A 26,240-nucleotide genomic window follows, 5' to 3' on the forward strand; every position below is an offset into this window, starting at 1 on the left:
ACCTGGGCACCACATGCCCCTGGGCACCACATTGGTCCTATTGTACATTGCTCAGTAGTAGCTTACCTGCCCCGTAAGTGACGGTGTCATTAGTGATCATTATATTCACATGTAATCAGACATGTTTTTTTTTTTTTAATAATTTGTTAAAGGAAACAGAACAGTCGTATGGTTGTGTTATTGTTGAGTTAAATTGTAAAAGTTAGATAATGTATTTTATTGCTTGCACAGTGGAAATAATCATGGACACCACAAGACATTGGAAAAACCACAAAGTATGCTAATGAAGGACACAAACAAGGAACAAGTCTGGCATGATTTACAGCATTGTGATAATTGTAGAGACTCGATGCTTGGCTGACAATGCTTGGGCTTCTTCCCGGAACAGAGAGACTTGTATTTTCACATTCAGCACAATGCTGGTGCATTGTGCGTGCATGTGTTTGAACCGCAGCAGAGAGCAGACCAAAATAACATATTATTTTTCCATTGTCTGATTAGTTTGTCAGAGCAAAACTGCCAAGTTTGATGAATGAAGCGCTTTCGTAGTGATCGGCACACATGATTGCTTTTGATAATAAGCATCCTTTGATATTACGATCGTCAGAGTAAGGGATGGGTGCGGTTTGGCGCACGTCTTGGTGTGTAGAGTTTGGCTGTTTTGCCTACTCAAGCAGGGATGGGCAACTCCAGTCCGTAAGCGCCACTATCCGCCATCTTTTAGGTGTTTCCTTCCCCATAACAACTGATTCAAATGATGAGGATCTTTATCAGTCTTTGTAAAATTTGCCGGTGAGCTGCGCATTTCAATCAGGTGAGTTTGAGGAAGGAACCATACCCTCTGAAATCATTGGGTTATTTTTTTCTAGATTATTACTTAAGTCTGCAACATTATTAAGAAATATTCATGGGCTTATTTAATAAACAATAAGCTTTATGCCACGGAATGATTTTTCAGTTCACTGCTTGGAACCATTTGAATTTGCAGTTGTTTCCGAATTTTTGACTGGTATTCTGGTATTTTGACTGGATGGATGGATGGATGGATGGATGGATGGGTCAAGTGATTGGTGGAGGGATTGGTGGATGATGAATGCCTTCACGGACAAATGGATCGATGGATCAGCGAGGATGATAGATGGATACACGGATAATAACGGATGGGTGAATACATGATCAGCGGTTCTCTCAGCGGATGGATGATAGATTACTGGATAAATAGATGGGATATTGTTGAGCTGCAGTTGTCACTTGTCTGCGATTGTGAGTGTGATGATCTGAGGACAGATGGTGAGAGGGAAGTGGCCGCTGCCCTCTTCATGAATCCCAGGAGAGAAGTAAGGGAAGATCCTCTCCGTGAACTTGTCTTTAAATACGAAAATGGTCTTTGAATCTGCAGCATTGACGAACGCCACCTTGCCCTTGTCGTAGTCCAGCTCCACCGTAATCCTGTCGGCCTTCTGCTTCCATTCCAGCCTTGTGCGAGGCGAAGTCTGAGCCCACAGGACATCCCCTATAATTCCTCCGATGATCCAGACCCCGTCAGAGGGCTTGAGGGACATAGCGCCCTTTCTTTGGATGGACTCCCGGACCACCCCGATGTACCAGTCTTTAGCCCGACTCACGTCCACAGTCCAGCTGTGTTTTCCGGAAACAAAGCCGCCCGCTCCCAGCACGCACACTCCACCTGTGCAGCGTTCCGGGTTGTTCGGGAGCGTCCGCTGACTGCTGTACCGCACGCAGGTCAACTCGTCAGACAGCTCCAAGTTGGCCTGAGCCGTGTTTGGATCCAATACGATGGGAACTGGAAGAAGATGAGAGAAGATTTTGAATGGGACTCGGAAATACATGAATTCATAGTTTACTCGCTGGAAAATATCCATCCATTCAGTTTCGGTAACACTTGTCAAGGTCATAGATAAATTGGGGCTTATCCCAGCTAATTTTAGCCCACATGCATGGACTCTTACATGAATGGACTTTCGATAGAGCCCAGTGGCTGATGCTAGAAGGTAGCCATTTATGAAAGTTATTTGTTGGTTGTTATGGCTCACTCCCCAATAGACATTTATGGTACTGCCCCTTTAAGAAAGGGAGAGAGGTAGGAGCATGATACTGGCCCTTTAAGAGCCTTGGTGCCTGCTTCACAGGTGGCGGTTGGGACTAATTGCGGATTGGAGCCAAACGTAGTGTTTGCTATGTATTCGAAATATTTTCGTGTGTAGAGCCTTGGAAATCTGTGGAAATAAATGTAGCCCTTCGGTGCATCGAAGACAGGCCTGTGGAAAACTTTATTTTTATTTTGGGCAAGCACATGAGTAAGCCAATGGCGGCCGGAAGTCTCAACTCCCACACAGTACATGGTGGCGTTTTCGCTGGACAGGCGGATAATAGCATTAAAACACACAGGGACAACTAAATGTATTCAGGTTAGGCAGGCTTAGCCAGGGGAAAAATAAAATGGCCGCCGGCGGAGTAGGCGAAATTATTAATCCATTCTTATTTGTGTCCTTGATTCCAAGGCACATATGGAAGCATTCTAATCATGCCTGATTCGGAACTGTCAACAATCAGGTGACGGAGATGAAATATGTCGGCGCCATGCTGCCATCTTTTAGCTGGCCCCCCACCCCCAATAAAAGTTCCTTTTTCGTTAACTCACCATACTTAACAAGCCTCTCCATCTTCTTCCAAACATGAAATTTAAGTGACGCCTGATGTATGGCAGAGTTGACCAAGATGTCTCGGATTATTTCCGGTTCTCCAATATTGGATTTGAGCCTGCATTCAAAAAAACAACAACAAAACTTAAGCATTATAATGCAAAATATGTTGGCTACTTGCACACACTTACTTCTTCTTTCTGTCTTTGTAGTCCTACGGAGTCAAGACAAAACGTTTTAAAGATACGATTTAGACTTTTGGAAAAGTAAGCTTCGATGTGTTCGCGCATACCACCAAGAAGGATAAATCGTCTTCGATTAGTGTTTTCTCCGCGGCCCCGATGATGGACTCGAGGCTCTCGATCTGCTTCTCAATGGAATCCAATTTAAGGTTCATCACTTTGACCTTCACCTCCACTTCCTGCGCCAGCACCTGAAGTCTGGATTTTTCCTCATTGAAAAGGAACGTGTGCAGCTTCTGGAACTCCTCTCTGATGGTTCGATTATTGTCATCCGCTTGCCTCTGTTATGTAAACGCAACCTCTTTATTGAACATCGGGGTGATTGTGAGAGTATGTTTGCGTGTTTGTGTTGTGTAAGTGGAACCTGTATAAATGTCCTGGTTTTTTGCCAGCTCTCCCTTGTCTTGTTCAGAGTCTGCAGTTTCTTCTTCAGTAATTCAAGCCTGCTCTTGATGTCGTCCTGAAATGCACACATAAATATGAAATGATCAACCTCTGCATCAGAAACCATTAAAATAACAATTTAGACAGTGTATTCTATATATCATGTAATTTTGGGTGGCTGGAACTGAATTGACTTTTTGATGCGTGATGCCAATATTTGCGTTTTACAACAAAGGTATAAAATACAGGCAAAACAATTGACTGTTTTACAATAATTTGTTTAACCTTACAACAGTCAAAAACTGTTGGATATTTTTATCGAGTAGAAGATACTTTGTTAGGATTAGTTCACAGTCTTTTCACTTTATTTGAATAGTATCCTTTGATCAAGTCTCTTCTAACATTTCATACTAAAAAAATAAGTAAAATCATGTAATATTCGTAATGATATTGTATCCGATTGATATCCGTATTTGATCACAATGTTTTTTGTTTTTGATTTATACAGTTTTCCCTTGTTTATCGCTGGGGTTATTTTCCCTAATACTCCTGAGTAAGGGTAGAATATTTTTTCTGCGATTTTTTTGTAGTATAAAATGTTTTGTATATTTTGTTTTATTAATAGTTTTTACTATACCTATCAGTAATACTGTATGTCTTCATTTGTTTTTATTATTTGTGATGGGTTTTCACAAATCCAGGCTTACGTATGTTGCAGAGATTTTTGAGTTATCGACGAATATGTAAACGTTTGACAGATCTCCGATTTGAGGTTTCTACAAAAAAAACCCTACTTCATTTCCCAAGGAGCCAAAAGGTTCAACTTGTAACTGAAATGTATGAAAATACGGGATTAGTAGATGATGTGCATCCATTGAAAGATGACTTGGCCAAAACCGTTTTTCTCAAGACTAGGAATTTTATTTTGCCCATATTCTAATTGCTGTAATTTAATTGGTAAATTAGCTATTATATCTCATTTTAAGGAGAATCAAGTGTCGAATTAGAATACAGTTTATCAATATCTCAATTTTTCAGATACTTAAACCTGGTTTTGTGATGTGACGCATCACATAAATATGTTCGTTTTAAGGCTGTAAAAACCCTCAGGTTACACTTGATGCACAATTCTCAGGCATGCATTAACATTTTCTCACACTTGTTTTGAGTAGTACAATTACAATACAGTAGTGTTATTCAGCTATAGTCCAATTTTGTACCTTCTTCTGCTTGGCAGCCTCATCCAGCGGACAGCACTCGTGGATTTTGTGCTGTTTTGACATTTGGCACACCAGGCAAATGGGCTCCTCGTCGTTCTGACAATAAACCGTGAGCTTCTCCTCGTGAATCCTGCAACGATCTTTGGTCATCTTCTCGTTATGGTACCGATCCGCCGCTATCTTTAGTGCCAAATTGATGGGGGGTCTTTTTGGAATGGACACGACCTGGCACACCGGGCACTCCTGATTTCCTTTCCATTCCCAGAACTTCTGCAGACAAACTTTACAAACGTTATGTCCGCACTGGAGGAGAACAGGGAAGCAGTAGATGTCCGTACACTGAGGACAGAGGAGGTCCTGCCTGGAGATGACGGTGTGGGTTGCCATTACTTTGTAGAGGGACGATCATCTGAGATCAAGTGTGAGTCCTTGCTGCTTTCCAGGTGGCTTAGCGCTTGTGTTTCATTCTACACACACTAACACCGTTAATACTGACAAACTTGTAAAACCAGTTCAATGCAAGCTAGTTCAAGGCTATACATATGACGTGATGCATGTGGGAATGATGTGTGTCACCTGCAACAACATACTAAAATCCATCATGTCAAGACTAATGGCAGGAAATGACAAAAATATTTTAAACCAGAAAAACAAATAAGGAAAGTTTAGGGAAAATTGCATTTGATTAAAATCCGTTTTTGAGTAGAAAGACCAAATCAACGCAAAATATCAAAATAAAACAAATCTAAAATAAGTGCAATAAACACAAACACATCTGTCTCTAAATTACTGCTAGCTAGAAGAATAAACATAAGCAAAAGGGAAACTTGTAATATTTAATGTGTAATATTTAGACTGATATTCATTTTGAAAACCCACAATAAATTTCAATATGGTGTAAATAAATATGTTCTATCCAACCAGCATATTTTTATATTTATATATTCGTAGGTCTAGTAATTGCTGTTTATATTACATGGGGAATGCTCCTCATATGGGGGCAGTCGTGTTTCTTTTAGCTACAAAAACCGAAGGAGGAAAACCTTCACCGTCGTATTTCGAATCGAGATTCGGAAATCGGTTTTTGTTTTGTGTGCAGCTGAGTGAGTTTCTCGTTTGTATGTCAATTGCGAATAAAAAACGGGAGGGAAAAAAGGAAATAGATGGTTTGTTTGCCAACCGTAAATAAACACTACTTGACTGGTAAGAATTGTATTTTTGTTTTAGTTCCGCGGAGGCCCGGAGTAGCCAACCAGTGTTGACCAGGTTTTGTATTCATACTGTATTAGCTCACTCTTTCGCTCGTTTGGTGTCTGCTTACAAAGTATGATCACTGTGCCGCCGTACTGTACGTGATTCATTCACATACCAGGAAACCGCAACTCTAAATTCTTCACAATGCTTCTTTGAGCATTGATGAGAAGAAAACGGATGGAAATGAGAAATTTTCACTTGGGAAATTTACAAGAGCACAAAGTCGAACAAGCGAAATCAAAAAGTTAGCCTGTATGGAGAATATTCTAACAAAATCTTGTGTATTCTCATTATGTTTTATTGAAGCGTGAGTTAATGTGTCCTGATACAACTTTTTCAGTTCCAATACAATACCGATATTGCAGCCTGGAGTACTATCTGATACCGATATTGACCTGATATCTGCGGAAATTAGGCATGCTTTTATTTATTGTTTGCTTTAATTTATTTTTTTGGTCTAAAATGTTAGCAAAGACTTGGTCATGGTATACTACTCAAAGAACGCTAGTCAGAAATAGGTATGAGAAAGCATCACTCAAGTGTTCTAAACAATCAGATAAGGAATTCAACGTCAACATGAGAGTGCACTATTCAGTCGAATCATTACCAAAAAAAAAAAAAACCAGAGAGTTTGGATGTAGACCGATAAAATCCAATTCGTTTTTCTGGGGGTGAGTACCAAGTTTTCTTTTTTTATTTTTTTTTTCTTGAGGTATTGGTACTCGCAAAGGCAGCTAATTAGTTTTACCATCGTGAACTAGAAATTACAAACCAAAACAAAAAATCCTCATTAACTTAGATTATCACAAAATCTTATATTGGAATCTTCTTTAAAACTATATGTCCTTGTTTTTGAGAGAAAGTTGAGTATCTACAGTACTCATGGTATCGGTACTTGGAATCAGTGACTAATCAAGATAAGTAGTGTACAGTACTCATATTAGTATGGGTTTGAAACATGTAGATTGAACATTCCTAATGCATAAATATGTACAGTAAAAATACAGTAGTATGAAAACATTTGTGCATCTGATAGTTTTAAAGTTTTTCTTTTTTTTTATAAATCGATGTTTGGATCATCAATTTGAGTGAAATAATTCATATAGCAGAAAGGGATTTTTGAGAGGTCAAAATGAGGTTCGTAAGATTTACACCAGTCAATAATTGAGTAATATTTTCCCGAAACTCCTATCACTAAACTAAGATGGAAGTCTTCCAGAAGGACTGTTGCCATAACGTCAATCAGGCGAGTAAAAATTCCCTGTTATGATTTGTGCTTTCCTTCACACGGTTGAAAGTACTATGACTCAGCTGTACTACATGAACAGCTGTATTTAACAAAAGCACTACAATTGGCTGGACAGCGACCAAATAAGGGCGTAGTACTCCTCTTACCTTCAATCAAATCATTAAGACGCAACACAAATACAAGGCCTGTGGGAAATTTTTCACAATTCGAATGCAGATTTTCTAAAGTAATGTATTTGGTAAAAATATCATATGGTAAAATTTGAATCGACTTTGCATTGTTTTAGTCTGCTGGCAGGGCAGCATTACGGAGGAAAATATGCTCTCAACTGCCATGCTTGCTTAAATAAGGGTTAAATAATTGACGACAGACAAAACAGGTTAAAGCTCTTTCAGAGACAGACGCGTGACATTTTTGTTTCGCCTTTTTTAAACGTAAACTATAGACAGGAAACGTGTCTAACCAAAACCACTTTATTATAGTTGAGTAGAAAACAATGTCTGCAAAAATGGTTAACAATACCCTGAATTTAGACACATAACAGTGATTACAAAAAACACCCAAGCTTCAGTTCATTTCTTTTTTGTGCGCTTTGCACATTTAGTCGTAGTCGTTTCTGTTTCATAGACAGACAGCAGTTTTTTCTTGAGCTTGCTTTGATCCACACCACTTCTTTTGGTCCTGGCCGTTCGACCCCGACTACTCGGCCTAATTTGTGGTCGCTCATCAGAGGTGGACGTTTCTTCCTGTGCCGTGTGCTCTTCAACCAACAATGACTCATCTTGGTCCCATACTACCACTGTTACACCTTTGACACAAATAAAGTACAGTCAAAAGATGGGACTTTTCAAATCATTCATAAATAAAAAGTAAAAGTCTTACCCATTCCAGAGCCAATCACATCTCCCATCGGATTGAATTTGTTGATCTGAAAAACACATTTACAATTATGCACAACCAGTGGTGGTCCGTCAGGACCAGCAAGGCCTTCTCTGCACGCCTAACATAACCTGACATTATCAGAACTATAATAATTAAAAGAACTACAAGTCAATTTCATTTAAGATTTATATGACTAAACATATATGTTTTATCGATAAAAGTATTCTACATATTCTGTTCTTTTCATTCAGTTACGCTCCTTCCAGTGTTCTAGTTTTAGGTTAGAGTTTTTAGCCAATTAGATTTCAGCTAATTTGTTTCAGTAGGCTGTAGGAAATCTGCCTGCAAACAGGCCCATTTGAGGGCATTCCAATCGAGAGTTGCGGGCCTTTTGTGCCGTGAGCAAAGACATACGTGAACGGGCCCATATATCTCCGCAGTTACAATAGCCAATCAAGTCATAAGGTGGCCATCTAGAAGCTTGATGGTGAACGTGACTAATTGGATGTTCACTGCTGGGAGGCGGTGCTATGTTGATCAACCGTGTTTAACATTGGAGGTTATGAAAAAGTTATTTAAAAAAAAAATACATGTTACTCAATCTGCGCTAAAGGTGTAGCGAACGTCGTGATTTTATTTCGTTCATGTTCAATTAGTGGTAAAGAAATAAAATTATGATCTTATATTAAAATGCCATTTGAGTTTAGTGCAAAATCTTGTTAAAGCTTTCCTGCTCTTGGTAGACTTCATAAAACTTCATGGACAAATAATTTAAAATTATTATGAATTATTTTAAGTTCTGTAAGTATCACGTATAATGATAAAATTTTAATTGCTGGTTAAATGCTCTGGAAAATAGCCTGTGTAGCGTACGTGTGCTTCTGAGGGGTCAAATCACTGAAGGCCTAAGTGTGAAACGCACGGACCGCCACTGTGTACAACATTACCAACATTCAGCATATATACTGTACATCTTTATAGTTAGATCTAGGAGTATTTATTTTTGCGATTATGAAACACTACAATGGACTGGTTATAAAATATCAGCATGGAATTTCGTAGTACAAAATGGAACCACAATTATGCAATGACAGTAAGAAATGGGTGTCATTAAGAATAATTAAACCATTTACTATAAACTCTAAATGGAGACATATAAAATATAAAATAAAATATATATCATTTTAAATATTATGATGTATAACTACATACATGAACTATAAGGGGCAAAAACTTTTGATTCCAAAATTAAAATGAGTCTTAACATGAATGTAAATTCAGTTGAAAGAAAGGGGAATTTGTGTAGGGTGAGGCAGACAAGAAAAAATTGGAATGGGGACGAGGCTGTTTTTGTAATTATAGATGAGAATGAGCCAAGTTTAGTAACAAACACTCCACCTTTCCAGTATGACAGCCCAGTGACTTCATTTGATCAAGTGGAAATTCGCCCGAGTGCAGCATGCCCAAAAAAATCCCAATACAAATATATGTAATGTGCTTCAGTGCCATTGACGACTATAGACGTCAAATATCCATTGTCACTGATCTGAAAACTATAGAATCTTTTTAAAATCAATTATCCTACCCCCCCATTTTATTTTTTCTAATCCAATACTGTTGAATGTGAGTATAAATGAAGGAATCTTAACTACTAAGTATTCACTATGTTCTATCCATACAATGTCATAGACACCAACAAAATTTACCTATGCTAACTGGGTAGCATTCGCGATTAGCATTAGCATGCTAGCAATTACCATTTCAGGTCAACAAACTTAACTTCCATTTAGTTCATTGTGTACATACACAATGTATTAGGTATAACTTTATTATGTATAATATGTATGTATTATAACTTCCTGCTCTTCTTCTTCTTGACGAGCAGTTTGTGTTTTGTGCTTGACAGCCCCCCATTGGTTAAAATTTGAACACCTAAAACCGAGCCACTAGCAATCGATTGCAGTGACAGGTCTCAGATAATGCAGCCCTAGTGCTTTTTGGGAAGTTCCTAACTTTTTTTCTTTTCAGAAGCTCTACATGCTAATACTTGAAGAAATCAGTAAGTGGCCTTAATGTGTTGTACTCAGACAAGTAATTGAGCTGTAAAAACAGTCTTTGCAAATGTGTTTTTTGTTTTTTCCTGAAGTGCTTTGTCTTTTCCACTTTCGAATAACTGAACATGACTTCATTTTAGTCAATCTCTTTTTAATTGGAAATGGTTACAAACTCGGAGTATAGTCAAAAATGTTTTGTTGTTTTTTGTTTTTTTCAAGAGGGGAGGGGGTTAGCTCTTGCCACCATCGCAACACGTATGTATGGTATGCATATTGAAGAAAGCTGTGTTTGCTCAAGCTATTTTTAGTCAACCTAAGTTTCAAGGGGATTTACCTGACTGTATTTTTTGTGCTCACGGCCCTAGTTAGTAGCTGCAATAAAATGTGTCATCTTTATCAAGGAGGAAAAGAATATGAATGAGAGTATTGTGATTTTTTTATTTGTCTCTAAAACACCACAATTATTGATGCTGACTGCTAGCCCGTCAATGGCATTTTCCAATGAGTTGGCATTAAGCTAGCAGGGGCACTGAGCGAATGAGCCATCATTTCAGCGTTTTAATATTCAGTAGGCTCATGCGAACATTCTTGTTGCTGTGCCGGGTTCTACTCACAGATTTGATTCCTGCAACATTGGGATCGTGCAACTGACACACAAGTTCCGCTGTGTTTGAATCAAAGATGTCGATAGTCCTCCGGTCACCCAAACAAATCCTGTCATCGGGGTAACGACCCGCCACAATAAGGTCATACACAGGATGCCATGAAGCCTGTATGAAACAAGTGTTAAGTAAGTCTTTTTCATGATTTGAAATATTTATATATATAGAGAGAGACAAATAACCTTGATGGATGTGATATGTTGAAATTGTCTGTGTGGATGCTGGATAATTTGCTGAGGCTCGGACCAATCAGAGGATGAATACACACGGATCTGGTCATACTGATCAGTTGTTAGCAACTTGGAGCCATCCAAGGGATGAAAATAGGCTGTGGAGATGCAACAAAAATATTGTTTGAGGATCATCTGAGGTTATGGAACAAGCTGTGCACACACATACTGATAATCAGGCCAAATGTCCCTTTTTTTTCCCCCTTAAAGTAGGCAAAAGCATAATTGTTGAATGTCTCTTAAAGATTACCCTTTGTGGGACATGTTTATTTTTTTTTTTTTTGCCTGTATGTTAAATTTGATTGACTCCATAAATGCCCTTCTTTGAATTAAGAGTTACTAGTTGCTTTATGGAAAAAATATTACTTTAGCACACGCAGATGCATGTTAGCGTACCTGAATTGACGGCCTTCTCATGAGGCATGTCATGAAGAAAGCTCTTCTTGTCCTTTATGTTTCGCAGGTCCCACAGCTTCACTGTGTGGTCCACTGACGCCGTCGCAAGCAGCCAATCACAGCGTGGGTTGAATTCGGCATGATTCACTTTGGCTTTGTGTAACTTTTCACTGAAAATCTACATCATTGAAAGAAAATCACAAGGCATTTAGTATTATTACATGGGGCTTATACGAATTGTTCCAAAAAAACACTTTCCAAAGATTCACACACCTTCTGCCCATCTAAACCCAGCAGTAAGAGATTTCCAACATTATCTCCAGTCACAAGCATCTGTCGGCTGATAGACACGTCCACACAGCAGTACCAGAAACTGAGAGCACAAAATTAGAAATACAAGCCTTTGAAAACTTGTATTCAATTGTTTTAAATAACATTTGAAAACAACTACATAATAATCGGGCATCTTTCATCAGTCTTCCTCACACGTTTCTCACCATACGTTGTGGTGATCGTGGCCGCAATCTTCCGTTTTGGACAGAACAGAGGCTGCAAGGCCATCAAAACTCTGCATAGTCAGTGTGCCTTCACCGGAGGCCACATACACTTTGGTGAGATCCGTGGGACAAAACTTCATCCCGCCGATGAAGTCGCCGGCGCCGTTCTATGCGCACAAACACAAATGCAGGCCTTTCATTGGGCACTTCTAACGTACTTGCGGACTTACTATATATAATTGTAAATTTATTGTGTGCATAAAAATACTGTAGTTGAGATTATGAAGAACCAGTCCAAGCCCCAACCTCTTTGCTCCGCAATACAAAATGTATCATTTGTTTAAAAAAAACAGGTAGCTTTCTGTATTTACATTTTATCTTTAACATTTTAGAAAAATTAATAATGAAATCAACATACAAAAAAGAATAGCGTTATGAGCATGGCTTTTTAGTCTGAAATTTGAAAAAACAAATGTTGACAGCGCCACTGCCATCTACTGAGAATGATGTGCAATGACACTTTATTTTAATATGGAATTAAAAAGAAAAAGCAGCATGTTCCCCTACGTCACACGCGCACTTCTTGGTCCTGCACCGCACCCCTGCGCCACAGTTTAAGAAGGACTGACTTAGTTTGTAATCCACCATTAAAAAAATAGACTGCATCATTTACATGGCAACCCGTCTAACACCATTGTTTACCATCGATGACTCAGCAGCTTAGAACTATGACTTAAGCATTAGCTAACTGTCACCAGTATTAGCTTCTGATTACTAGCACGCGGATTTAAGGATGATAATGGTAGGATTAAATAAAGATCACCTTCGAAGAAGACTGATGAATCACTGATCAGACCCAAAACCTCTGTGACTTTCTTACTACATGCACCCCCTACTATAAAAGCAGACTGCAGTCTTACTTATATGTATCTGTGTAGGCAAACACTGTGAGAGGAGTCCCATTGAAATCGCGGAGGGCTGTGGAACCCCCCATAGAAGATGTGAACAGCTGTGTGGGGTTCAAAGGGTTAAACCTCATATCTGTAACTGAGTCTCCTGCACCCATCTGAACAGAGAACCAGCAGCAGGCTATTAAGCCAAACCAAGCCAAGCGCATAACAGCCTAATAACGCTCATTGACAGCTTGCTCACCCCTTTGATGAACACTTTCGGGTCCTGGGTCTTATAGTCCCATAGCTCGATGTCGCCACCTTTAGATCCCGCCGCCAGTGTGGTGGGGAGAGTAGGATGCCACTCCAGGCAGGTGACTCGCCGCTCGAATGGAAGGTTTGCCGCGTGAAAATGGTACGAAGACAGCGAGCGGACAAAAGGCTCTTGTAGACACTGGAAGTAAAAACAATTTTTTTAAATAATATTAAAATGGTAGAGTGCAGCTGCCTCCCAGTAGTTTGGAATGGATATGAGGCCTTAAGAACCCATCAGATTTTTACTATGCTAAATTTCACTTTTGGCATTGGCCTGAAAAAATAAATAAATAAAATCAGACTTGTCCATCCCTAGTGTAATAATATGTATTACGCTCATTTTTTTATACATTTTAATAGCAAGAGTTCACTTTATTCCTAATTGATATCATTAAATTGGTGGGAGCAGGACAATGTTCAAGTGCTTCAAAGCTGTTTCATTTGTCCACAAGCAGTTGGGGGAAAAAAAAAGAAAAAAAAATAAACTTTCTGTCTTCTCTGCCCTATCAAATTGCAACTTGTTGCAAAAATACTGGAAAAGTGTTTTAGGTTTTGCTGGTTGTATTAAAGCAAGCTTATAAGATCTCAGGGAAACTATTTGTTGAGACAATATTTGCGCAGCCATACTCGCCAGCAAGTGGCAGACACATGACATGGCATCATTGACAGCTGATCTTTTCTTCTTCACTACCTCCACCGCTTGTTGGCAACTTGCAAGTACAGTTGCACGTGTGTTGTCTCGACAAACCGGTCCTCTGAGCTATCGTCCATCCATTTTCTTCTTATCCTCACAAGGCTCGCAGGCCTGCTGGTGTGTATCCCAGCTGACTATGGGCAGTAGGCGGGGGACACCCTTAGCTGGTTGCCAGCCAATCGCAGGGCACACAGGTACAAAACAACCGTTCACGCACCCAATCACACCTAGGGACAATTTTGTGTGTCCAATAGACCTCCTATACATGTTTTTGGAGTGAGGAAGCTGGACTGCCCAGAGAAAACCCATGCGGGCTTGGGGAGAACATGCAAACTCCACACAGGAAGGCCAGAGCGAGGTGGATTTGAACTCTGCTCCCTGAACTGTGAGGCAGAAGTGCTAACCACTACTCTCCCGAGCTATCATTAGATTGCTAAAATACAACCAGCGAAACCAAAAACAATTCCCTTGGAAGCGTTTTTTAATTTTAGAGAGACACTCAGTAAAGAATTAAAGAGGGTCCTTTATTCATAGTGACCGAATCTCCCGCTTCCATGAATAAATTGCCCATTAATGTTTCCTTGTTTATACAAGGGTAACGTTCCCAAAGCTGTAGTAACAAAACTGCATTGTAGTAAGGGAACACTATAGGTGGAATTGTTGTCCAGATGTGCCCAGCGATTGACAGATGACTTTTTTAAAATAATTGTTTATTTTCACTGTGCCCCAAAAGAGGGTGAAGGACTTGTATTCTCATTGTACACCGGCTACCTTACCTGTCTCATTTGAGTATGAACACTTTGACCCAGAGTGTGCTTGTAGATGAAGTGGAGTATACTCCCATATGCAGTTTTCTTCTGGAAACTTGTGAATTTGAAAGGAGACCCTGCAAAAACAGAACACGCCAGCATGGATCATCGCCCAAAGTTATTGAACTGGCACAATGACTAGTCCACCCACCTTTTTTGCATGCTTCCGCATCTTTGTTGTCTCGTAGTTTCGATGACAAAGTTGCACCAGATTTCTCCCCACCAGCCCCTTTATTCGCCTGAGTCTTTTTGTATTCGACTCTATCTGGCTTGGAGGGTTTGCGTTTCATCGTTAATCCTGCAAAACTGAGAACTTGACTATAGCACACGTTAACCGAATACGTCAAAAACGCATTAAACACACTGACAACTCACCTGTGATGTTTAGTAACGGACTGGGGTAGCAGCACGCTGGCAGACCACTGGCGTTTACATAACACGCGTGACTTCAAAACATGGCTGTTTTGTAACTTGTGATACTCTCCTTCCACGGCAGGTGGCGGTGTTTGAACCCCTCACGCGTGGTTTTAAAGCCATGTTCATGTTTTAGTAATGAAAATTCTTGGTACAGTCCAGTATCATCTCCGGCAGAACATAATCAACTTCAGATTTTTTTTTTTTTAACAAAGATGAAGGAATAAAAATAATACGCGTCTGAATCATTTTTCAACGTTATTCCTTCGACAGTATGTGCTTGAAATGGCTCGACTGGTTGAATAAAGAACATTTAAACACTTGTTATCGATATAACGTCTAAATCAACAAACGATTTACGTTCTACTTAGAAATTGCCAAGGTTAATTGGCTTTCCTTGGTAACTTGAACGCACCAGAAAGGAAGCGGAAGCACATGATCATAGCCGGTGACTCTGATTGGCCGCGATCGGCTCATTTTGAAAAAGTTCTCTCGTTTGAACAAAGACGAGGGAGTGAGTGAAAAATCAACAAGAACGTTAACTATCCGGTGCAAGCCAAAATGACCAGACAAGCGTAAGTAAACCTAATTAAATACAAAATGTATACTTTGTTACCCCAGAGAAACATCGCAGTTGTCGCCAGCGTGTTTTTTTCCATGTTAAGACATATACCGGCTTTAGTTGAAACGTTTAGCCTCTGGGCTAGCTCGCCTGAAGGCTATTTAGCTTATGACTGTAAGAATGGCGTGAGTTTGAATGTTTTTTATTTTTCAGGAAAGGCAAAGCACCCCGCCGACCACCTCCCAAAGTAACAAGCAGCCAAAAAGACCCTGTTGGGGTGAGTCTATAAACTGTTTGCACAAATAACTGTTCTATTGTCGAGATGGGCTGTGGAATTCGAAACGTCTGCTTTAAATGTTTTGCCCTGATCAGGTTTACTGTCGTGTGCGACCACTCGGCGGAGAAAACGATGAATGTTGCATCGAGGTGATCAGCAGCACCACCATCCAGCTGCACGCACCCGAAGGCTTCAAAACAAACCGCAACGGAGAATACAAAGAGGTGACTACAAGTGATAGATCACACAAAGGCTATCCACATTTGACAAAACTCCTTTCAACTATGTTTAAAAAAAAAAAATGAGGATTCTATATTTTGGGATATCTCTGATATTTGTTGTACTTGGTTGTTAAGAAGTCTTTGAAATTGTATATGAAGTAGAAAATGTATTCTACATCATCAGTGTTGGTGTAAAGTGATCAGCAAAACATGGAGTACAGCGGTTTGATTACTATCCTTATTTCACTATGGAGCTCAATAAGTGACCACTGCTGACAGCAAGCCAGAGGTAGATACAGAAACTTAAAATACTTGCAGAGGAGAAGTTTTCCATAACCACCTCTAAATCCTAAGGTAGAATAAGCATGGTTACCTGAACAGCTAAATGCTGTGGAAATTATTATTGAAATTTCAACCAAAATATTCAAAAGATGTTCAAATGTTTGGGATACATTTTTGTATTTATCAATCTTCACAAGCCGACATACACTAATTACCATATTTTTCGGACCGTAAGGTGCACCGGATCATTGAATGCAGCCTCAATAAGCAGGTCTATTTTTAACAAGTTCCACATACTGTATAAAGCGCACTGCCAGGCTTTTTAATTGCATTGTGTTGTAACATGACAGCAAGGAGAACAAACCAATCGAGCAAATAAGTCAAAAATAATTTCAACTTCATTTTAACATACATGTATTAGGCACTTTATTAATTTTTGAGAAAATTAAAGGATTTTAAAAATGGCCTATAATCCGAAAAATTACTGTAGGCTTAATGGGTTGAAAACCACTGCTCTAATGGCCTGGCTGTGAACTGAGAGCAGAAATAGTTTACAAAATTGTTGATAATGCGCGTTTTTTTTTTTTTTTTTTTTTTTTACTTAATTTTTAGCCTTTTTTATTTTTCTTTTTTTCATTTCACCAACAAAGGCTGTTGAATTTGAAGTCGAAACCTATTGATTAGTTTATTTTTGGAAAATGTATTTGAAGAGTCACAAATTACCCAGTTTTAATCCTACATTCTTGAATACGACATTCATCTTTTGACTCTCCTCTTTGTTTTACAGACACAGTATTCCTTCACAAAGGTCTTTGGAGTATTAGTATCTCAACTCGAGCTGTTTGAGAGTGTTGCCAAACCTCTCGTTGATGACCTCCTCCATGGAAGAAATGGTAAGAGAACTGGCACGTTGCTGGCACAAGGTGCATGTCGTTTCATTCTGTCTTTCTTGCTCATTACAGGCCTGCTCTTTACGTATGGCGTGACGGGAAGTGGAAAGACGTTTACTATGACTGGCTCTCCGGGCCTGGGTGGACTTCTGCCACGCTGTCTTGACATGCTCTTCAACAGCATTGGGTCCTTCCAGGCTAAACGATATGTAAGGGCTGCACTTCAAATTTGAAATACCCAGAAATTTTGGGGGGGGATTGGGGAAAGACGCAAATATACAAATCTGAAGACAACAGGGAACTTAAATATTGTTTGAATTGGAATATATGGATGACTGGTTAGCACGTCCGCCTCAGTGCAAAGGTCGTGGGTTTGCCTTTGCATGTATCACTTTTGAATAGACAATCTATTTTTTCAGGTCTTCAAGTCTGATGATAAAAATGGCATTGAGGTCCAGAATGAAGTCGATGCACTGTTGGAGAGGCAAAGGCGTGAAAATGTTTGTGTTCCAAAAACAGCCTCATCCAGGTTCGCCCAAGTTCTGCCCAGTAACACTAAACTTGCATCTTTGTAAATGATGTTTGACCTTTAAATTGCCTTCTTGGACTTTAGGCAGAAGCAGGATCCTGAAATTTCTGACATGATTAAGCCGGCGGAGGCGTGTAAAGCAGAGGATGTGGACGAGGACAGCTCCTACAGCGTCTTTGTGTCCTACATTGAAATCTACAACAACTACATTTATGATCTACTTGAGGAAAACCAGGAAGAAACATTCAGGCCAAAGTAAGTTCCAGGAACGCCACCAATTAGATTAATATGAGAACTCTCGGCACATTTAGATCGCTACGGACGAGGATATGGAAATAGCAGAATGTCAAATTGTTGTATTTTCTTTTTACCAGGTGGAATGGTGGAGGGACACCTGTGCGTCAGAATACTGAGTTCATGTATGTGACCAGTGAACACATAGTACAACAAACAATCGCAGCCACATAGAAAATCTAACACTTTGTGGTTTGTTCGAGATTGTGTTGAGTTTTCCTTTACAGTTGGCATTTCAGCTGCTTATTAGGATGCAAACTGTGCTTTAGGTGGTTGCCATTGCTGGTTAACTTTACCCAATTATCAAAGCCAGGGAAAAACCTAATATTTGTATTTTTGCAAGATGTTACTCACTGTAGATGTCATTCACTCATTCTATTGAGCTTCATGATAATAGGTGCACCCACTCAATTTAAGGAGCTTCGTCTCTTGGTTTCCAACATATTAGAAACATGTCTGTCTAACTTTATATACAACACACCATTTAGCATTTAATGATTTCATTTTCCGAAGCGCATTTGTAAATTCTAAGTATGCAATGTTTGTGTAGGTTTACTTTATTATCCAGATTTGTATTGTGCAGGTGTGCCTAATTTTGTGACAGAAAACCCAGAAGTATTGGCAAAACAATTCTAAAAAGTGCATGCAGTAATGGCATCCTGTCTGTCTTTGGCTCCAATGTTGTTTGTTGTATTTGTCATGGCAGAGCTTCTAGCTGTCCTTAAAGCCCAAATATTGCTTTGTCTGCCCGCACCTTCCCATCCTTTCTTGTATCTTCCTGAACTCAACTCCACATACAGTTTGGTGTGCATGAAGACTACCACTCATTTTCTCCCTCCATTCCTTTCTTTTTTTCATAGACCGCCTCAGTCTAAAATTCTCAGAGAGGATCAGAACCACAACATGTATGTCGCTGGTTGTATGGAGGTTGAAGTCAAATCTGCTGAGGAGGCGTTTCAAGTGTTTTGGAAAGGTAAGTGGATACAATTTAAAAAAAATAATAAATAAATGTAGAGGTCAGGTATTTTTGCGATGATGATCATTAATTTGTCTGACTTGGTATTGTTGACCTCCGGGTCGGCTCTGACCAGGACATGACTTCTGTTTAATCTTCTCTCTGAGCATGCTGTGGGATAGTTTCAAAATAGATTTTTACAATGTTATCGCTGTTTGGTAGGGAGTGTTGATAATCTCCCTGATTATTTTGGTGGGTCACTTTAGGTCAGAAGAGGAGGAAGGTGGCAAACACACGGCTGAACCGTGAGTCCAGTCGCTCTCACAGCGTCTTCGTCATCAAATTGGCACAAGCTCCTCTGGACGCGGATGGCGACAGCATCCTGCAGGTGAGCTGGAGAAATAGGACTGCCAATATTGCATCTTTTTAGAGAGGCTAGTTAAAAAAAAAAAAAAGGCACAAAAGTCAACTTTATAGGTCAACTAAAAGTATCCCCCTCAAAGCTGTGCAGAAATCATGTTTGCGCCACTGTCCTTCACATGGACCTGTCTAGTAGCTGTATGCATTGATCCAGATAGAAACTACTGTACTGTATATCACAAGTTTGGGATCATTTCCAAATTAAAAAAAAATGGTGACATAGGTGCCGGCAAGCCTGCAACCCTTGTGGGGCTAAGCGTCTCTAGAAAATGGATGGACGACTAAGTAATTTTCAATTATTGCAAATTGGAAAAGGCATACCATAGCACAGTGCTTCTCAATTATATTTTACCAAGAAAAGTTTTTTCACCCCCCACATACACACACACACACTCGACGCGCTGACCATAAATAAGATTAAAATCTGTTAAAAAAAAATGTAAGTATAACTAAGTATCCCTTTTAACATTAACTAAAACTAAAAAAGAAAAACTATTTGACAAGCACTCCTATAGCAGTACAGTACTGCACCTCTGGAGGGAAAAAACATTAATGACTGGCTTCACATAGCTTCCCATTACTTGTGTCGGTGCACCACCTGGTGGCTAAGCTATATGTGATTTGCGTGATTAAAAACATTCACTGATATAATAGTTTGCACTTTTCAGGCTTTCTTCAAAGACAATACTCGCGCATGGACCTTCCCAAAAATAAAGACTGTACGATCCAAAAACATCATCTGTATTAACAATCTATAATGGCTCACTTTTAGATGTTCAAATTTTACCCAGTACAGAGCACTCTAGCACAAACTGTCAAGAAGAAGAACAGGAAGTTATAAAGCGTCATCTGTTCGTGATTTTAAGGACACTATTACATGTCTAATGTACCTATCACATTATGTATGTGTGAACTAAAATGTGGTTAGTTTGTTGACCTCTAATGGTAATTGCTAGTGCGCTTATTCACTAATGCAAAATCTCGATTGCTAACCGATTAGCATAGACATATTTCATTGGTGTCTCCAACTTCTTATTTAGAGAGAAATAATGAGTAGTTATATCCACTTTCTTCAACTCATGTGTAGTCTTCATAGATTATTTAAAACAAAACTAACTCACGTTCAACCTTCGATTTGTTTTTTTAAAATAAATAATTTGAGGACCGGGGGCAATTACTCATTTATTTGATGGAATAATCAATTTGAAAAAGATTCAATACAGACAGCCCTACTTTTTAGAATCTATTATCCTATCGACTGCTCCATTGAATACTTCACTGATGGGGTGGATTTGGGCTGCTGCAACCACAGACGTGCAGACGTGGCCTGCTATTTATTTCCTGAACCACATTTTCCCTACAAGTTTTGCTGAAATTTTTGTGGTCAACTTTGTTTTCCTCAAAGGCACTTTGATTTGAATTGCTCTTTTCCCTTTCTTTCCCTTTCTTCTTTTTTTTTTTTTTTTTTGTTTTTTGATGAGAAGAACCAAGTGACTGTCAGTCAGCTATGTCTGGTGGACTTGGCAGGAAGTGAGCGAACTGGCAGGACTGGGGCTGAGGGCACTCGTATTCGTGAAGCAGGTGAGTTTCATAAGCGATTTGCAGTTTTGACTTAAAGAGATTGTCAAGCTGAAAATGTTCTTATATATGTTCTATGCGCCCCCAATAATCTAAACATGGCTGTCTGATTAATGTGTGTTTGAGGAATACTAATTGAGCAGAAAAATCCACCTATTTTTATTTGTCTTAATCCAATTTTGCCACTTTGGTCGTCGCCTGTGACTTGACAATCACCACTCATCTGTTTTCTGATTTTGATCATGTGACGTTTGCAAACTGTCATATGATAAGTTGTGACCTGAACCCTGAGCGACTGTGATGTCATTTTCAGTCAACAGTAAGTGGTAAAATGGATGAAAAAAAAAAATAGGGTGGATTTTGCTGCTTAATTCATATTCCACAAATACAATATTATTCAAACTGCTGATTATTGGAGTGACATATGACAAAATTGAAGGATTATTTTGACTTCCCCTTTTAAATTCTCACCGGAAGAAAACATGCCTTGCAGGAAACATCAATCAGTCTCTACTCACTCTACGGACGTGTATTGAGATCCTGCGAGAAAATCAGATGTGTGGTACAAACAGGGTTGGTGTTCAGTTGATGCATATGCCTTGCCCTCTTTAGTCCATAAAATGAGTGATTGTCTACCTCTGCACTAGATGGTCCCATACAGAGACTCCAAAGTCACGCATCTATTCAAAAACTATTTCGACGGGGAAGGCAAAGTCAAAATGATTGTCTGCGTCAACCCAAAATCTGATGACTATGAAGAAACCTTGGTGAGCTCAACATGCAATTTACGGGTTTTCATTAATATATAAGTTTCACATTTGTCTAACACGATATTCTCTACATTGTCCAGCTGGTGATGCGCTTTGCAGAAATGACGCAGGAGGTTGAAGTAGCTCGGCCCATGGACAGACCCATCTGTGGTTTCACGCCAGGCCGCCGCCATAGGAACCAGGCTTTCAAAGATGAGCTGTCTCGCAAGTTGGAGGAGCGTGGTGGTCCGGTAGACAGAGGTAGAGTTGCCAATGTCCAAATCTGCTTACAAAGATGGTGATGCCTGTCTGTTGCAGTAATTGAACAGCGTTTTTTTTTAAAAAGATGATTATGATTGAACGTGCTGGTGAGAGGGATGAAGCAGGTTTTGATTGTCTTGTGTTTTACCATAGACTTACCTTCAGTTTTGAATATGGCGACACACAGCCTCCCTCCAGTCCCCACCGCCGAGGTTACAGACGCTCACGATGACATCACCCTGCCGAGGCTAATTGAGGCTTTGCAGAATAGACACAGAATCAGACAGGCCATATTAGAAGACTACAACAAAGCAGGTGCCTGCTCGTGTTTGAGGTCATCACTGCTTGACTCCAGTCCGGAACCTTTGTAGGCTCACTTCGCCCGTTTCTTTTCGGTCTTTTAGCTGGCACGATGACATCTCTCCTACAGCAGCTTGATAGCAATATGAATTCCAAAGAGAATTACATTCATGAACAGAACAGCAAGCTTTTCGAGAAGGACAAGATCATCCAAAACAACAAGACAGAAATTGAGCGGCTGGAGAAAAAAGCAAAGATGCTTGAGCATAAGGTGAGTTAACTCAGTCAATGCCATCGATGTGTTAAATTATTTTTTTGCAATACAACTGTTAAGTGCCATCAACGAGTTAACTCGTTACATCCACGGCTCACGCTTTTAGAGCTGATTTACTGACAGTTTTGCAAAACCCATCCCTTATGTCCCTGTGTTAGATTGACATCCTTCAGAAAACCACCAAAATCTATGAGGAAGACAAGCGTTCCCTGCAGCACGAGTTGGATTCGAGAGGCCAAAGGCTTCAGAAGGAGTTGTCGGAGAAGCGACGCATGGAGCAACGCATGCAAGGTGCTGTCACGGATACGCAGCACAAGTGGGAAAAAGAATGCGTGAGTTGTCTCCCGTACGCAAAATATTATTTGCAAAAGCCAAATAATTTCATATGATTGCGGGTTTACCTCTCACCATGAAGGAACGCCGCGTGAATGCAATGCAACAAGAGATGCAGAACAAACTGTGGGTGAAAGATGAAAAGCTGAAGCAGCTGAAAGCAATCGTGACTGAGGGCAAGACGCCTGGCCGCCCTGAGCCCTCGCACGGTCGGCCTGAGCCCTCGCACGGTCGCCCTGAGCTCTCGCACGGTCGCCCTGAACCCCCTCCCCGTCAGACACAACCAAAGCCGCCCCCCAAAGAGGAGCGAGTCCCGCTCCCTGCAAAAAGATCCGCATCACCCTCACCGATGGTACACTGGTTTGAGATTTTTATATCATTTATTTCTTCTCTTTTTTTTTTTTTTCAAATGTTCCTGTTTTGATGCAATTTGTTTTTTTCCCCCAAACAAATGAAGCCTCACTGGAATACTCACATTGTAAAATCAAAACAACATTTGAAAACATGACAGAAAATGATATCAATCCATGAAAACTTTAAGGGCTATCACTCGAATAATACAATGGACACAAAAGAGGAATGTCGTAAAAATTCTTCAAGTAAGGCAAGAACTACTTTACGACTTGCCATCATTCCTGAATATGCATGATAGTAAATGTTAAAATAAGTCAAATATTCATTTCGATTATATGACATTGCTTCAATCATCGCTTCAAACCGAGACTTTTCAACTTTTTGAATGATGAAAGACAAAATTAGCATGGCAATCTTTTCTTTGGGGGCTCTTGTTTTATAATCACAAAACTGAAACATCATCTGTGAGTGCCATTGAATTTTATCTCCATGTTGAATAATTAGCTCAGTTGTAACTCTTCTCTAACATCAAATAACATTGCTTGTCTCCGACTCAGACGTCTACACCGGTTCGGCCCCTGCACCGACGGTCCCGCTCGGCGGGTGGCGAGAAGTGGGTGGACCACAAGCCTTCCTCCAGTCTGGAGTTGGGAACGGTGCTGCAGCCAATCATCCCCAACGCCATCAAAGTGTCCGCTCCCAATGAGAAGGTGCTGTCCAAGTGCGACAGATACGTCTTGACGCACCAGGAAGTTGCTTCAGATGGCGAGATAAAGACCCAACTTATTAAAGTAAGTCAGACCGAAGAGTTTTGTAGCACCACGCTTAACCCGTTCAATCCCAGACATATTTTTACGTCCGAGATGTAGATTTGCTCTGGTGAAGTCTCCTATTGTGAAAAATTCCTGGCTGCAAACATGATTTCCTTGTCGAGGAGTTCTGCTGTACCTTAAGCAATTCAGTACTAATGTAACTGAGTAATTGATCATCACTTTGGGAGACATGTAGTAAAGGAATCAATTACTTAAGAATTTGAGTACTAAATTAATCGATTCCTTAATTAGTACTTGAATCAAGTAATTGACAGTTACTTTAGGTACTTTGTTAAGCAATTAGGTACCTAAGGTTACTGTTTACTTCTGTGTAGAAAGTTATTGATTACTTTAGTACTTAATTTAGTGCCAGCCATTCTTACACAGTCCTCTAGCGAAGCACTTGGGAAAAAAATAGAAAAAGAGCTAAAGAAGTACCTGGGATTGAATGCCTGGATGCCTAAAAAAAAAAAAGATAAATAACATTTTGTCTTTGGGATCGAATGAGTTCACATTGCTCACATTGTTGTGTTCCATGTGGGTCTTCCACATAGAAAGCGCAAGCAACTAGCTCATATAGTTTGTGCTTTTTAGGGTGATGTGATGAAGACGAGAGGAGGAGGACAGGCTGTTCAGTTCACTGACATTGAAACATTGAAACAGCAGCTCACTACTATCGAATGGTATTGACACATTGGCTGTGATTAGCACACTTTAAATAAATAAATAAATGTTGTGTTTTTGTCTCGAAAGCCGAAAAAGGAAATCTTCAGAAGGAGATAGCGGAGACCAAAACGATGGAGCTTCGGTCGATGTGGAGAAAAGGGTAAGATGATTGTGTTCTGAAAACAATAGAATAGATGGAATCTGGAATTACTGATGGCACAAGATGTTATATAACCAACATTTATTGCTTTGGCTCGAGAACACAAGCAACCGTCAAAACATGTTGTAATGTCCTATCACAAATGCCACGTTTGAAAAGTATGCATGAACTGAAGCAAGTGACAAATGATCTGCATATAATGGAAACACCTGTACAACCAAAAGTGAACATCAGCTTGATTGCAGACCGCTTTGTTGTGTTGCCAAAGCGATGCAACTCATTTACTGGTAACACTTTTCTCTCAAATGAACCAATTTGTGTATGAGCCCTGCAGGGAACATTTATCCAGGCAGAAAAGCTGTAATGTTTGTTTCTGCAGTATTGGCAGTCCTAATAAAAATGGTCAGTGAAAAGAGGTTTTATTGTGTCAAATTATGATTTCTCTATAGTGTGCTGTGGCGATGGAGATGAAGGCCGGCTCCACCATGGGACCTGGTGTTGAACATCATTGCATTACCAAGTAAGCCATATTTGACTCACAAAATTTTAGTTTAATATAACACTTGCCCACAAGTCTAATTGAATATTTGATTTTTACAGGCGCAAAAAAACCTGAAAGCAGCAAAGGTGCCAAAGACGAGCACACTGCTGTTATCACCTTTTGTGCAATAGTCCAAACCTTTTTCTTTTTCTTTTTTTACATATATATATGTCTATGCTGATATTTAACATTTCACACTGTTATGTTATGCAACTGTATACTTCCAAAGCTGTTTATAAAATATTATGTTTTGTTCAAACACAATTTTTGGTAACTAGGCCAGTTTGTGTGGTGTGTTTAGTACTTTTGTAGTTTCTGCAGTTGTTGTGGCCTTTAGTGTAGAAAATCTCTTTTTTTTTTTTTTTTGGAGACTATCAGTGAAACCTTCCAATTGTCACTACTCAGGAATACAATTCCTTACGACCAGATTGAATTGTTTCAACATGATCCTTCTTGCAATACAACGAACAACCACTGCGTGGCAGTACAGGACAACGTTTAAGATTCGGCGGAGGTTCATTCGCATCTGTTGGATGACATAAATTTTGATAAGCAAATAAACATTTCCAAAAAAGTGCTTGCAGAATATTTTTTATATACATCATCTGTGAGTTTATGCCAGTAAGACATGTTGACAGTACAAGTGCTAACAACCAATTACCCTCTTGAGTCTTGGTTACATCAAAGGTACTGTCTATAATTAGCAATCTGCACTTTTCTGAGATCCCAAATAAATCTGCGGCCGCCTTTTTTCTGTGTTAACACGAGCCGAAGCCGATTTCAGCTTTTTTGAGACAGTTGAAATCTCATCTGGCCGAGTTTCAATTGGAAAGCGCTGAAGAGTGACTAACATGGAGCCTCTTGGAGAAGGTCAAGAGCCCGGAGCAAGCAGCGGCCATTAAATTCACTCCGAGTGCTTTGCTTTTT

The 26,240-nt window shown here is 39.8% G+C and overlaps 3 protein-coding genes and 1 non-coding gene across 7 annotated transcripts; 2 read left to right on the forward strand and 2 right to left on the reverse strand.

Annotated features, from left to right (window-relative positions):
- Nucleotides 1–229: 229 nt before the first annotated feature.
- LOC148422424 (zinc-binding protein A33-like) lies at nucleotides 230–4,944 on the reverse strand. The gene is made up of 6 exons (XM_088417467.1): nucleotides 4,510–4,944; nucleotides 3,270–3,365; nucleotides 2,956–3,186; nucleotides 2,855–2,877; nucleotides 2,663–2,781; nucleotides 230–1,804 (listed from the first exon to the last, which is right to left on the reverse strand). Exons 1-6 carry the CDS (start codon nucleotides 4,894–4,896, stop codon nucleotides 1,248–1,250), a joined length of 1,413 nt encoding a protein of 470 aa, XP_088273593.1. The 5' UTR covers nucleotides 4,897–4,944; the 3' UTR covers nucleotides 230–1,247.
- A 2,523-nt stretch (nucleotides 4,945–7,467) lies between these two features.
- ddb2 (damage-specific DNA binding protein 2) lies at nucleotides 7,468–14,903 on the reverse strand. Of its 3 annotated transcripts, none has more exons than XM_088418370.1 (11): nucleotides 14,817–14,903; nucleotides 14,593–14,739; nucleotides 14,409–14,518; nucleotides 12,886–13,077; nucleotides 11,734–11,900; nucleotides 11,510–11,609; nucleotides 11,237–11,414; nucleotides 10,793–10,938; nucleotides 10,563–10,718; nucleotides 7,895–7,940; nucleotides 7,468–7,820 (listed from the first exon to the last, which is right to left on the reverse strand). In XM_088418370.1, exons 2-11 carry the CDS (start codon nucleotides 14,729–14,731, stop codon nucleotides 7,585–7,587), a joined length of 1,470 nt encoding a protein of 489 aa, XP_088274496.1. In that variant the 5' UTR covers nucleotides 14,732–14,739; nucleotides 14,817–14,903; the 3' UTR covers nucleotides 7,468–7,584. The 3 variants fall into 3 exon arrangements, with proteins under 3 accessions (XP_088274496.1, XP_088274495.1, XP_088274497.1); XM_088418369.1 differs by having other exon boundaries at nucleotides 14,593–14,747; nucleotides 14,817–14,896; XM_088418371.1 differs by lacking the exon at nucleotides 11,734–11,900 and adding an exon at nucleotides 12,654–12,799 and having other exon boundaries at nucleotides 14,593–14,747; nucleotides 14,817–14,896.
- A 411-nt stretch (nucleotides 14,904–15,314) lies between these two features.
- kif23 (kinesin family member 23) lies at nucleotides 15,315–25,890 on the forward strand. 2 transcript variants are annotated; one of them, XM_088417045.1, is made up of 23 exons: nucleotides 15,315–15,430; nucleotides 15,631–15,694; nucleotides 15,790–15,918; nucleotides 16,985–17,090; nucleotides 17,160–17,296; nucleotides 17,507–17,616; nucleotides 17,701–17,871; nucleotides 17,991–18,035; nucleotides 18,771–18,883; nucleotides 19,132–19,253; nucleotides 20,770–20,866; nucleotides 21,357–21,436; nucleotides 21,511–21,630; nucleotides 21,714–21,873; nucleotides 22,027–22,188; nucleotides 22,278–22,444; nucleotides 22,606–22,779; nucleotides 22,863–23,132; nucleotides 23,692–23,925; nucleotides 24,541–24,629; nucleotides 24,700–24,772; nucleotides 25,222–25,292; nucleotides 25,373–25,890. In XM_088417045.1, exons 1-23 carry the CDS (start codon nucleotides 15,417–15,419, stop codon nucleotides 25,386–25,388), a joined length of 2,724 nt encoding a protein of 907 aa, XP_088273171.1. In that variant the 5' UTR covers nucleotides 15,315–15,416; the 3' UTR covers nucleotides 25,389–25,890. The 2 variants fall into 2 exon arrangements, with proteins under 2 accessions (XP_088273171.1, XP_088273172.1); XM_088417046.1 differs by lacking the exon at nucleotides 17,991–18,035 and having other exon boundaries at nucleotides 15,316–15,430.
- LOC148422427 (Z30 small nucleolar RNA) lies at nucleotides 18,938–19,035 on the forward strand. Its single transcript, XR_015866039.1, has one exon. It is a non-coding gene; the product is annotated as a Z30 small nucleolar RNA (small nucleolar RNA).
- Nucleotides 25,891–26,240: the final 350 nt, after the last annotated feature.

The sequence above is a fragment of the Hippichthys cyanospilos genome, chromosome 6, assembly GCF_059441005.1.
Source record: "Hippichthys cyanospilos isolate Australia breed blue-spotted pipefish chromosome 6, RoL_Hcya_1.0, whole genome shotgun sequence".
NCBI lineage: Eukaryota > Metazoa > Chordata > Actinopteri > Syngnathiformes > Syngnathidae > Hippichthys > Hippichthys cyanospilos.

Bases quoted from the DNA above. Each gene is read 5' to 3' on its own strand.
- kif23 (XM_088417045.1), top strand. The intron at 15,919-16,984 runs GTGACTACAAGT...TTTGTTTTACAG, and splicing joins GCAACGGAGAATACAAAGAG to ACACAGTATTCCTTCACAAA. The intron at 24,773-25,221 runs GTAAGATGATTG...ATTTCTCTATAG, and splicing joins CGGTCGATGTGGAGAAAAGG to TGTGCTGTGGCGATGGAGAT.
- ddb2 (XM_088418370.1), bottom strand. From the start codon at position 14,731: ATGAAACGCAAACCCTCCAAGCCAGATAGAGTCGAATACAAAAAGACT. The intron at 14,519-14,592 runs GTGGGTGGACTA...CTGTTTTTGCAG, and splicing joins TGCGGAAGCATGCAAAAAAG to GGTCTCCTTTCAAATTCACA. The intron at 10,719-10,792 runs GTTATTTGTCTC...TGTTTCATACAG, and splicing joins AACATATCACATCCATCAAG to GCTTCATGGCATCCTGTGTA.
- LOC148422424 (XM_088417467.1), bottom strand. From the start codon at position 4,896: ATGGCAACCCACACCGTCATCTCCAGGCAGGACCTCCTCTGTCCTCAG. The intron at 2,878-2,955 runs GTATGCGCGAAC...TTGACTCCGTAG, and splicing joins ACGATTTATCCTTCTTGGTG to GACTACAAAGACAGAAAGAA. The intron at 1,805-2,662 runs GTGAGTTAACGA...ATCTTCTTCCAG, and splicing joins GGAGAGGCTTGTTAAGTATG to TTCCCATCGTATTGGATCCA.